Source organism: Phyllostomus discolor, chromosome 8, assembly GCF_004126475.2.
Source record: "Phyllostomus discolor isolate MPI-MPIP mPhyDis1 chromosome 8, mPhyDis1.pri.v3, whole genome shotgun sequence".
Taxonomy (NCBI): Eukaryota; Metazoa; Chordata; class Mammalia; order Chiroptera; family Phyllostomidae; genus Phyllostomus; species Phyllostomus discolor.
Window position 1 is genome coordinate 19545191 of NC_040910.2, and position 13229 is coordinate 19558419.

Sequence of the window (13229 nt, forward strand, 5' to 3'; positions counted from 1 at the left end):
CTCCTCGCCATCTCTTTTTAGTTTGTGTGCCTTTACTCCCAGCACATCTCTGCCTGGAGGGACCTCTGTGTCCAAGGAAGAGGCTGAATGATAATGATCAACACCACCTGGTCTCCCCTCAGCTCATAAGCACGTCTAGTCCGCCATGGACTCTGCTCTTCTCACTCCTCCGTCAGAGCTCTCCTGCCCAGTGCAACAGCACGTGTTTCCAGAGAGGACTCTGAGCAACCGGATCCAGGAAAAGGGAGGGGAGCAGGGTGTGTGTGTGTGGGTGTCTGTGTTTGTGTGATGGCGATGAGGAAGAAGCTGTGATAAGGAGGGGCAAACAATGGGAAAGGGAAGACCGACATTGTCAAAAGGACAACTTCTGTGGCAAAACTTATTTAAAATGGAAACCGAATTGAAAACTAGGACACGTTTTTTTAATCTGTAGAGTAGATGTAACAATTCACTTAAGTCACTCCGAGCAACTCTTAACCTGGGCAAGGAGGTATCGTTTCTTGGAAACTGGGTGGTAGCAAGATACTGTTTCTAAGATCCAGAGTTCATCTCCACAGAGCACAAGGCTCTGAGGTGCATGTTTTACTTTCGTGGTTTTACCTTGAAGCTTCTGCCCCTCTGAGCAGAGCATATCACAGAGCCGCGTGGGGACGGGCCCAGTGTTTCCTTCGTCCGCTGCACTGACCTGTGCCCAGCAGTCACAATAGACGTAGCTCTTAAAATTAATTAAATAACACCAATCCATATTCATTGTTGAAAAACAGAAAATACAAATAAAGGAACCAAGAATACTAACAATCTTGCCCTGGCTGGTGTGGCTCAGTGGGTTGAGCGCGCCTGCAAACCACAAGGCTGTAGGTTTGATTCCTGGTCGGGGCACATGCCTGTGTTTTGGGCCAGATCCCCAGGTGGGGGCCTGGGAGAGGCAACTGACTGATGTTTCTCTCTCACATCCATGCTTCTCTCCCTCTCTTTCTCCCTGCCTTCCCCTCTCTCTAAAAAATAAATCTTTTAAAAAGTAACTTTAGAAAGAATACTAAGAATCCCACTAGAGTTAACATTTTGCTATATACTCTTCTACACTTCTTTTCTATAATAATGACATATTCTTTTTGTACAAAATGGGACCGTATTATGCATATTATGCGATACTCTGTGTTACTCACTTTGATTCACATGTAGGCATCTTTCCTGTTAGTAAATATAAAATATCTTTTTAGTGGCTACAGAGAATTTCATTGTCTCATGAGACGAAAGAATCTTTTTAAACTCATGTCTTTATTGTTAAATATGGAGGCTGTTGGCAATTTTTAGTTTTTATTTATTATAAAATTGCTGCACACTTCCAATGACTAACCTTTGCATAAGTATCTAGGAGAGGAATTGCTGAGTTGACATGTACAAAATGTTGGAACCTGACCAGCCTGCAGTCGCATTACCCCCTTCCCTAGAAACTCGGCTCAGTCTACCTTCCCCCGGCACCTCACTGCAGGGGAATGCCCATTTCCGCTCGGCCTCTCCAGCACTGGGTATTATTGTTTTCACTTTTTGGTAAATCTAATAGGTGAAACTATTATAGTATTTGCCTTTATTTTTTTATTATTTTTTTATTACTCAGAAGAATAAACATTTTTCAAAGCTCTATCAGTAATTTTAATTTCTTCATTTTCTGGATTGCTTATCAATATTGTTTGCTGATATTTAAAATGAAACAATTATTTTTTTATTAGTTTGGGGATTAATAATAATATTTTTGTTCATCATATGGATTTCTCAAGTTGGTCATTTTCCTCCTAATTTTATGTATTGTGGTGTCTGAAGTGCAGAAAATTTGAGTTTTTAATGCGGTTCATCATTTTCTGATGTGGTTTCTGACCGTGTGTCAGGCTTTCACACCAGTCCCCACCTTAAAGTTACAATATTTACCTACATTTTCCTGAAGTTTTCTTTATTTTTAACGTTAAAATTTATCTGGGGTCTATTTAAATCTAAATACGAGGTAGAGTTCTAAATATCCCCCTCAAATATGAGTTGTCCTGAGACTATTTATTGAATAATCACTGCCTATGAAAGGCTACATTTATACTATAGTAAAGGTTTAGATATACCGGAGGCTTTTTTTTATTATCCAATTCCATTCCATTAATGGTTCTTATTTGGTTCTGGGCGTACATAGCATCCGTTAGAGGTGCACGCTCCCTGGGACTCTGCCCCCCCCCCCCCCCCCCCCCCCCCCCCCCCCCGTCTCACAGCTGTTCTCTTTCCTTCTCTGAGAATCGCCCGGGCCGTTTATGCACAGTGGTTGTTCCAGACGAAATGTCCCTTGGGATATTTAAGAGACAGGTTGAACTGAAAATGAGCATTTTTATATGGTTGAATCTTTCATTCAGGAACACAGTATGCCTCTCTCCACTTGTTTAACTCTTTTACATCCCTTGATTAAAATGTGAACAATTCCTGTTTACATTCCCCATGCATTTTCTGGTTACGTTTATACCTGGCTGTTTCACATCTTGTGTAGCTTTTATGGTCTCACTAATGCTAGTCTTTGCTGACAGTTGGTCTGTCAGCCTGGTAGACAGGACATAGGGTCAGGTGTCTCTTAACCTCAGTTTTCTGTTCTCATCATATCTGCAAAACATGCATAATAATACCACGTACTTCACAAGGCTGTTGTAAAGAATAAACGAGAAAATGGAGGTAAAGCACTGTGCTCCAGGCTCAATGTACAGACACAATCTTATCTGGAAGATTCTATACCAGCAAATGCTTGTCTATCAAACAGGGGCTCCAATATTGCTTCAAATATCCAAAAGCTTTAAAAAAAACCATCCTCCAAAACAAACTTTCCATTTCTGAGCACAATGTACCTAAACACGGTCTGTTCAAAACGCTCTACAAGCAGTTCGAAGGCTTAGCGAGTGGCACTGTCCACCCACCACCCAGAGCGCTGTTACTTCAAGCACCAAAGAGCAAAGGAGCTCACACCTACCTAGCGCTTCCTGCTACATAGATCTGTGGACCCTGAGCACGTGACAGACCGTGCCGCCCAGGGGGCAGTCCCAATGTGGGTACAAGCATCGTGTGATTCCTAGTGTTGCAACTCACATGCAAACTTTCGCTGGTGGCGCGATGGCCTGATGCTGGTAAGTCAGCAGCCCAAGGTCCGGCCTGCTCTCTGAGCCCGGAGGCCTTCTCTCTTCCCTGCTCACTCCTGTACACAGTGAGTCGTGTTTCCTGCTGTCTCTGTGGCTATTTACCTTCTCTGTGAAAGAATCAAATAAGCCCAGACGTTTTTAACCCTGGCAAATTCTAGAGTTCCCTGTTAAAATATCTTGGCAAACCTCCACAGTGTTGCAACAAATAAAATAAGTGATCTTGCTTCAAGCCTCTACTGCTTGCCTTGATGTTAATTCGTAAGGTCTTAGTTAACTTACTTATGAGAGCGGCATTAGTGAGTAATTTTTCTTGGAGTGTTATATTTTAAGAATATGGGACAGCTTTCCCAACAGCCTGCGTAGTGACAAGCCTACAAACAGGAAAAATGAATTGATTAAAAAGCACCACCTGATTATTTTTAAGAAAGCACTTCACTGGAATGCCACCAGTTAAATGAGGATGGATGCAACTCTGACACTTCTTTCATGATGGCCCCTCGGTTTCAGTCAGGGTCAGATAAGCCATCCCTGTTCTCCCGACCAGTGTGTCTTGTAACAATCCTTCCTTATGCCCACAGTTAACGTGTCCTTTCTCCAAAGACGGCCTTGAACCTATGGGAAAACTTTCTTGAGATAGGGCGCTCCCTAACTGGGTTTTTGGAGAGTGCGTTTTTTCAGTTTAGCACAAAGTCACATAACGGTTTGAGCATGCTCCCTTTCTCTGCATCAGTATAACACCCCTTCTCCTTCCAGAAAGAGGCCTGGCCCAGGTGAAGTTACAGAGGTCGCGCATCTGTGCAACATCAACGTCAGGCCTAGAATTAGTCCAAGACACATGGATCATGCCCTTAGTGCAGACATAATCTGGGCCACTATTCAAGCAAGGCTGTGGTTTATTAAATTTAGTACATCTTCCCTCCCCCGCTCCTCCCACACACCTGCATTTTAACAATGTTACTTGAGGTTATCATCTTGTAGCATTATAAACTGTTACTTTGTATCCCTCACAATATTTAGCCTCGATTTGAGGGAAGCCAGTTGACACTTAATACAGTTAACATTCAATACTTCTCGATTTATGAATGACTTTTGAGGAACTAGAGAAGAGGAAAGAAACTCACAAAGAGAATAATTGGAAGTGGCCACAGAGATTTAGCTGAGTGGAGAGGCAGTTAATACAAAACAGTTAATACAAATCAACTGTTTTCTTGCAATTACATGGTTCAGGTCTTGTCAATGACCACACTAGATGATGAGGGTGTCACCTGCCAAGCACTTTCCTGTGTGCACCTGATGGCTTCTGGACTTCTGCTGCTTTTTTTTCCCTCAAAATTTTCCTTTATGAGCCCTGGCTGGCATAGCTCAGTCAATTGAGTGCGGGCTGCGAACCAAAGTGCCCCAGGTTTGATTCCCAGTAAGGGTACATGCCTAGGTTGCAGGCCATGGCCCCCAACAACCACACATTGATGTCTCTCTCTCTCTCTCTCTCTCTCTCTCTCTCTCTCTCTCTCCCCCTCCCTTCCCTCTCTAAAAATAAATAAATAAAATCTTTAAATTTTTTTTCCTTTAATTTATGGAATAGCTCTCTTATTTTAACTAATTTAAAAAAAAAGAAATGAAAAATGCAGTTTTAAAAGAAATTTTCTCTAGACTAACCTTTATCATAAAGTCATTATATACACTTAGAGAAGTTGATTAATTAACCTCTGTGAGTTCCAGGTTTAGTGAGAGGAATTATTTCATTTTTCTAACTGGTTGTCTTGGCATAATGTAGACAGTGTCAGACACATAGCAGGGACTCGATAAATATATTTTGAAAAACTACATCAACAATTGTACTTTCTCCAAAAACAAACAAACAAAAAAAGACAAAGAGAAGGGGAGAAATAGGAATAAATTCAAAGTATACTATATTAAATGAACCTGGATTTTCTGAAAAGTATTGAAGTGATTCACTTTTTAAAAGGTTTTATTTGTTTATTCTTAGAGAGAGGGGGAGGGAAGGAGGAAGAGGGGAGAGGAACTTTGATGTGAGAGAGAAACACCGATCGGTTGCCCCCTCTCCTGCGCTGACCAGGGACCGGACCCGCAACCCAGTCAGGTGCCACGACCCAGAATCAAACCAGCGACCCTTTGCTTTTGAGGGATGACACCTAACCCACTGAGCCATATGGGCGAGGGCAGTGATTCATTTTTATAATGTCATTGAGCTCAGCTATGAATCAATACAGTAAACAATGGAGCTATTACAAAACCAGAACAGGTATACTGTTATTTACATTCTCTGACAAATTTCTAGGTACTAGGGCATTGGGCGTATAGAAAATGCTATAGAAATGTCTTATTGTTGTCACTACGGTGCTTACCAAGTTATAAATCCACTTGGATGGACCCTAATCTAATTTTCCCCTAGTCTTCCCCAATGCTGTTCCTCAGGATAAAACTGTCACTGTGGCCAGCAGGCACGAAGGGAAAGAAGGTGGGCACTGGGCTAATATTTGCAACTTCTTTTCTGTGGCTGTCCACCTAAGCGTACAGAGGCACAGACACCACGCCTTCGGGAAACTAACCACAAAGGCCTCAGGGAGAAGGGAGAGGCCGGCCAGCACCGTAACACAAAGGACTCTATCTGTCTCGCTGTCTTCACTCTCCAGTGACCTTCGGGAAGGTGTGGTGAGGGCTAGGGGAGACGGAGCAGGAGTGCGGGAGTGCGTCCTTTACAGAGAGTGTAAACACGGATTAAACCAACTCAGCGGGCCTGTTGTTTTGTTTTTTGTTGTTATCACCATGGGCTGGCAACGCTCACCAGCGTCAGTGAAGCCACTCTCTCCGAGTCTAAGGCAGACAGGCCTCGCCCACTGCCCAGCCCCACCCCTTGGACACCATTCCCCCGGACACTGTCCCCAGAACCTCAGACAGAGCCTGGCACATAACAGGTATGACTTACAGAGAACGGTGTTCATGCGAGAAATGAGAATATAGAACTCCTTCTCCCCTATCATTTCTTTGTCTTTTCCTATTGTTTTTTTTTTTAAACATGAAAACCATACCGTACAGTTTCCATAACACTTTGTACACCTCTGGCCCTTATTTAAATCCTAGGCAAAATTTTAGATTTCACAGCTCAAGGGGAAAAATGCCCCTTCCCTGAGGATGGGGCTGGCCAACGGGATGTGTGGCGAGTTCTGAAAGGCCTGAGAGGACGGCCCCCAACAAGAGAAGCTGGAGGAGTTGGAGCTGCTTTCCGCAGTGTGGTGCATGGGGTATAGGGTGGTGGCCAGATCGACGCCCCCCCCCCCAAGCACAACAGACTCTGTATAACAGAGCTTCTATGTCAGGGTGACGTCCTAGCATCAAGAAGGGCTGAACCCTGTCAACAGGTTCCAGAAGTCTTAATTAGCAGGGGGATGGGGAAGGGCGTTTTATGCCGAGTTCGATCCTCGGGGACTATTACACACTTTCTGGAGCATCAGTGTGACCTGTGCACTGCTTGCATGGTAGAGGAAGGTGACTCACATGGACAAAGGCCAAAGGGGAACTTTGGGGGTAATGGTGTGTCAAAGAGGGTTGATTGATTGTAACAAACAGACCTCTCTGGTGGGGGAGGTCACTGGTGGGGGGGAATCTCTGTACTTTCCGCTTCATTTTGCCGTGAACCTAAACTGCTCTAAAATATAGTCTCAAAAAAAAAAAAAAGCCAGTTGGGGAAAGAGGCAAAGCTGCTGCCAGAGCATCAGAGAATTCACTCCATTTGCATAGTGGTTGAAGACCCACAAAGGGGTGTTTTTCTCTCTTGTGATCCTGTGAAACTGCATGAACAGGTGTGTTCCTTCCATTGTTCAAGATGAGGAACCTGAAGCTCAGAGGGTAAAGTCACTCGTCCTTTTCTGAGGAACAAGCGGCCGTCACGCCAGGTCTTAAAACGAACGTTCTGACTCTCAGCCCAGTGACCGATGCACCCTCCACCTGTGCTTCTCAGGGTTCACACGCTCTTAGAGAAAAGAGCAAACCTTATTCCTGCCCTCGATTAGACATGCAGACTCAGGAAGGCCTGAGATGAGGAACCCTAACGAGAGAAGGCTGAGTCTTCTTCGAGTTCACGGCAGTGCATTCAGGGCTGGGTGGTGGCCAAACCCAGTGACCATGTCACCGACTGTCAACGTGATTAAGATGGTAGTAGGAGACAGAAATGCAAATGAAATCACAAGAGAAAGGAAAAACCATCCAAACTATAAAATAATCCAAACTATACTATACTATACTATACTATACAGGCATATCCTTTGAAAAACTCCATACAAGTAAAAGGACTATTCGGAAATCATCAACATGAATGGGCCTATGCTTGTCGTGGAGAGGAACTGAAAGTCTCCAGATCATTCCTAGACGATGAAGCCAGTTCTGATTTCTCAGGACTGGCGAGATTCAAAAAGAAGTCACTGGGGAAACCAGGTGCCAAAATAACAGCCCAGCCAACATTACCCACGTGCCTGGGCCTGAGGACCCAGCCTCATTGGCCCAAAGACAGTGAATTTGTGTATCTCAATTTTAATTTATTAAGAATAATAACCAACACTTCCTGAGAATGTATTTTGTGCCAGGCTTTGTTCTAAGTGTTTTGTACTTCTTTTAGTTTTTACTGAATAAAAATTAAATTTGTTTTGCAATATCGTAATGTCCTTTGAAGTAACCAGCAAGCGCCCACGGTGCCAGATGTGGGGCCTGCAGCCGATGCCAGCTTTGCAGAGAGGGGGTGAGGGGAGGGCCTGGCTGTCGCCCCAAGAATTAAAGCCAGGCCATTGCGAACCCACCGAGGAATGCACACATTCCCTTGAAAAACAATAATTTATCATGAAGCAGCTCTCCAAATAAATTAAGGTGCCTTTTTTTTGCCTTATGGGCAGAAATGAGCTAGAGTTCATATCTAAGACCAACCTCTTAATATTTCAGAAATACAATTTCTAAGGAGGTTTCTCCATCATGCATTTCTCTAACGCTATGTTTCTCCAATGTCGCCAATAATTTCAGAAAACAAGAGACAGACAGGTATACGGAAACAACTGACATTCACATCCTCCGACAGCACCCATGGGAGATGCGGGAATAAGGCATTTCTAGGGTTTGGGAGGTGACCTGAGCCCTATCCTGGATGTACACAGCAGCTCATTTTTAGGTTAGGTGAAAATGCAGGGAAAATATTTCTTCGTGATATCCTTTGTCAGACTCCCCCTAGCAATTTTTTTCTTTTATCTGCTTGTAAACATCTGGTATCTCATTCAAATAAGACAGAATCTTTTCTGAACCAGCAATACATGTTAACAGGCAAACACCTGCGGAGGTAACAGTACCGCTGTCTGCAAGGAGCTGCACACTCCCGCCTCGGAGCTGAGGTTTGATGGGGGGGGGGGGGGGGGGGGGGGGACGCCTGCAGAGTGGTGACTTCTTAGGTGAGGTTTAGGGGAAGAGGCAGAATAAGGATCCAACGTAAGGACAAACATGTGACCGCTCCAGTAACCGGTCTGTCCCCGTAACGCTCGGACCTCAGGGACCCCCAGCGAGCAGAGACTGCCCGCGGGAAGCACGGAAAATGACCGGCACGGGGCCTCTGGTTAACATGAAGGGGGAGAAGGTGGGTGGTGTTTATCCTGCTCTGAAAGTTTATTCTGTTTATTCCGACAGAAATGGACTATCCTGGTCCTGGGCTCAGTCAAGCTCTCTGCTCGCCGGTCATCTGGAGCCACCTCCTCAGCGGGTCAGGGCCTTCCAAAGGACAGCCAGCCGTGCTCTGCGGCAAGTCCCCGACCTGCTGGATGGCCCCTCCCGCTTCCTGCGAGCACCTCCCACATCTTGAGGAAACAATTCCCCATCAAAAACACCCAAACACGGTCATTTCTACCCTCACAAAATGTAATTTGAATGGGATTGTAGAGGGCTGAAAGGCACCCAAGCCCGGATGCACTAAAATTTTCTATCAAGCAGAGCCACCTAGTGGTAGAATGGAATGTTTTTTAAATGTCTCATTTAGCTTCTCTCCTTTAACAATCCCATCCCGGTAGGGTTTGTTTCCTTCCTCCCTCCCTTGCTTCTCTAGATAACTCATTACTGATTCTTATTCACAGCTACCCTCTTTGAAACCATCACTTCCCTCTATTTTCCTTACTGAGCATCTACTCATCCGACATAAACAAACCTACAGTTCGTGATAATCAGAAGGTTTTATGATGAAAACAGGAGCCTGCTGAACAGTCAGTGTCTCTTCAGAAGGGCCAGAAAATGTCAACACTAAATTATTTCTAAAAATAAAGAGTAACTATTTACTTTGTACCTTTCTAGTTTCCATCCCTCACACTTCCTTTTCTCCACACCACACACACATGCAGCCCGGTAAAATGTCACGTAAAATTTCCAAGCACCCAGAAGGTGAGCCAAAGTGCTCCACTGTGGTCTCCAGCCCCCCCTCCCCCCATACACAGAGAATCTGCGGGAGACATTAGAAGTACCTGGGGCTGTGGTTTGATTCCTTTTCTTCTTTCACGGTAGGCAAACACTCACTGTCGGCTAGGACAGAACAAAAGCAAACACACGGTGAGTCCCTGAAGCTCTATTTTCTGTCCACGGAACTCAGACAGGCAAACCGCCCATTCCCCCAGCCTGCGTGGTCCCGTGTGCAGACACAGCCTCCCCGGGGAGGCCCAGGGGTGCCGAGGTGAGTGGGGGCAAGGCTCCGGGCCTGGAAAAGGCACTGGTAGCACAGATCGATAGGACCTCAGGGTGCTTCCGGCCCTGTGGGAGAGGGCCCCTTCCCTGAGGTTTGGCCACCCCGGCCCTGAAGAGCCCCTCTGTGGCTCCAAAAGCTGGAATCCGCACAGTTCCGGACAGACCCTGCAGTGAGGTGGCTCCCCCCGAGGTCCGGATGTGTGCGGGACGGTGTCCATTGGGACCCATGATCAGACAGAAGCGGGCAGAGTGGGGGAGCTGATAACCTCGGAGAAGTCTGAGTTCTCCCCTCTCACACCGCGGCTATTGTTAGGGGGCATACAGAGCAACTGGGTCTGTCACCCGTGTGTCAAAACAATTCCGCTTCAGTGTGCAACAGAAATCCCCCCCACACACTTTAAGATTTAATGAGTGTAACAGGACCATGATTTTGTACTAAAATGACCTCAGGAACAAAAGGAAATACACCAAGATTTTAAGAGGGTCATCTTTGGGTGGGGGAATTCTTTTCTTTGTACTTTTTGTTTGAATTTTACTAATCCAAACCTAGTTCTACTGTGTACCTATGTTACTAGTATGAGCGAGTACAACAGTGAACCTACTTGAAGGGTTATCTCAACAACCCACTCCCTTGCTCACGCGCTGCCCAGGGCCATCCTGCCCTCGGTGTTGGGGGATGAACAACTGCTCAGAATTGGGCACCCTAGTGGAGTGGTGCCAATTTTGGGGGAAACTCATCTCGACGGGCCTCTGGTACAATAAATTCTGATACCAAATCTTTGGATTAGAGAAACTCCATTGTGCATTGCCGACTCTGACAGACCCCCCAGGGTATTTTTTAAGATAAATGTCAAAAACACAAATGATGCAACAGTATAAATAGTGGATGTTATTAAGCTAATCTGATTATTTAAAATAATTTTTTTTGATTTTTAAAGAAATTTTAAAAAGAAAAAACATCTGTCATTACTTGGAAGTCCAAATATTAATTCAATAAAAGGTGAGGATCATATGCTACCATTACTGCCAGGTACCAGTTGGAAACTGAGCTACTTGGCAATGTTTATACTATGGTCCATGTCAGCGCTGCCGGATAGATCTGTCCACGGTGATGGAAATGGTCTAGATCTGCATGCAGTGATACAGCAGCCACAACCCACAAGTGGCTGCTGAGCACGCAAAATGTGGCTCAAGTGACTGAGAAAAAAACACATTTTAAATTTTACTTTTAAAAATTTAATGTGAAGAGCCACAGATGGCCAGTGTCTATTGCCACGGGCAGCACCCATCTCTGTCGATTGTAGCTGCTAAAGTTTGTCACCGCACACAGGTTAAAGTCACAGCTCTCTAAATATAAAGTGATGCCACGTGCCAACTTTTTCCAGCGCACTCAGATTTCCTTCCTTGAAAAAAGACCATTTTCTCCCTGAAAAGGGCCATCCAAAAAACTTGTACACAAACGCACACAAGCGGCAACGATGCAATGAAGGGACTGAATACTTGAAATGGGCAGACCCAAGTGTGTCATCTGCGGGTGCCAGAGCTCATGGGGACCGGACTCCCACTGTCCCACTCCAGCGTGAGGGGGCTTTCATGAAGCTGCCTCGGCCTTCTCGTACCACAGAGGACAGAAAAACCCAGGGCACCACGTACCATTTCTGTTCATGTTGTTCATCCACTTATCAAGCTCTTCCACTTCTATTTCCATAACAGACGGTGTGTCTTCCTCAAAAATTGGGCTAGAAAGAGAGCAAAACACTTGTTGAAAGAGAGAGAAAATGTGTGGAGTGCTGAATGTCTGTAGGGGCACTGAAAATATTGACTGTGAGGAAGAGGACCTTGACTCAGGGTCTTATACTCCAGGGTAGACTCAGCATGTGCTCTATTCAGGTGTACTGAACTCTAACAGGAAAGAAAGCAAAAAAAAACCACCTTCGCCTCTCACCGATCCAGAAACGGAGGGCGCACAACCCAGGCTTGGGCTAACGGGGAGGCCAGGAGACTCTGCTCCCCTGAAGGCACACAGGGAGCACACGGGGCTTCCACCCCAGCGGGGCTGCTCCGGGGAGTTGCCACACTGGGCAACTTTGCCTGGCTTAGTTTCACTTCCCTTTCTTTGGGGTTTTTGAACAGTGACCCCAAGTCAAGAAGCCACAGTCAACAGACTATTTGCATCACCTCCCCCTTCAATTCCCACACTTGGCTGTCTTGGAGAAAGGGGGCAGTTGCTCTCAGAGATCCACTGCCCTCACTTGCCAGGGTCTAGAGGGTGAGAGCACCCCGTTAGGGGAACGAAGTCCCCAGTTAGTGGAGGTGGGGCTGGGGAGGAAGAGCGCCAGCTCCGAAGAGCTGTGAAGGTGTTACAGCCTGCAGAGGAAGTGAGCGAAGTGCCTGGGTAAGGCTGCTGGGGGTGGGGGAGCGGGCAGGAAGAGGAGGTGGGCATCGCTCTAGAACACTCATCCGGTTGAATCGTCTGTTCCCCGCCCTCCTCCCCTCCCTTCTCTGGGACCTCTCTTCCTCTCCTCTCTACTCCTCTTCTACCAGGGCTCGCCTCCCTTAATACCAACCGAAGTCTCTTCCCTGCTGATAAAAGTTTTAATCCAAACAAATGCACTGATGTCTTTGAAAAACGCCCAGGGTCAGAATATGTAACTATTGTGCATGTGGAATTGGTAGCAGCCCTCAGAAAAATATTCTTTTCCGAACACGGGACCCAGTCCTCAGCCCAGCTCTCCTTCTGGATTGAGGTTTGAGGACAGGGACATCCTTCCAAGGGCCGTGGGCCACTGGGGGCTGTCTCCCAGGGCCGGGGAAACAAGAGGTCCCCGCCAGGAACAAACATTCTTGCAAAGGCAGGTGCCCCTCTAGTCTGCTCCTCCCCCTCACTCCCCGTCCCCACTGAGCTGGGTGGAGGGCGTGGGGGGACTCACAGTTTCAGGTTGTCGCTTCCCAGTTCATCTAAAAGAGAATAAATATAAAGGTCGCGTTAGCTTTGTCTGTCTGCAACAACTTTTTAGTTCGACAACAGCCGAAATCTGCTTTACAAAGAGAACAAAATGGTGTTAAGTAAATTGCATTTTTGAAGCAGCAACAATGAACCTCTAAGTCGAACACGTGCCGACTGCCATATTGGAATGGGGTCCCACTCCGTGTGAGATCTGCTTTCTTTCAGATAGGACGGTGCTCTGAGAGCCCTCACTTCAGATCAGATGTTCGCCCCCTCCGTCTGTTTTCTCACCCGAAGAGAAAAGCAGTGTTGGGGGGAAGGAGAAAGGGGTCTCATAAGAGGATGTGCTCCGTGACCCTGAGCTCCAGGGTCTGGAGTGGTCAAAGCACTGCTTTCCGTCTCCTGGT

General features: G+C 46.1%; 1 protein-coding gene across 1 annotated transcript in view; it reads right to left on the reverse strand.

The window, feature by feature from the left end:
• TMEM154 (transmembrane protein 154) overlaps positions 1 to 13229 on the reverse strand; it is a 41084-nt gene that overhangs the window by 3672 nt on the left and 24183 nt on the right. Inside the window, exons 4-6 of the mRNA XM_028521593.2 lie at positions 12806 to 12833; positions 11529 to 11614; positions 9659 to 9716 (exon numbers count right to left, since the gene is read on the reverse strand). Of these exons, the coding sequence (XP_028377394.1) occupies positions 9659 to 9716; positions 11529 to 11614; positions 12806 to 12833 (172 nt within the window). The remainder of the gene's footprint in view (positions 1 to 9658; positions 9717 to 11528; positions 11615 to 12805; positions 12834 to 13229) is intronic.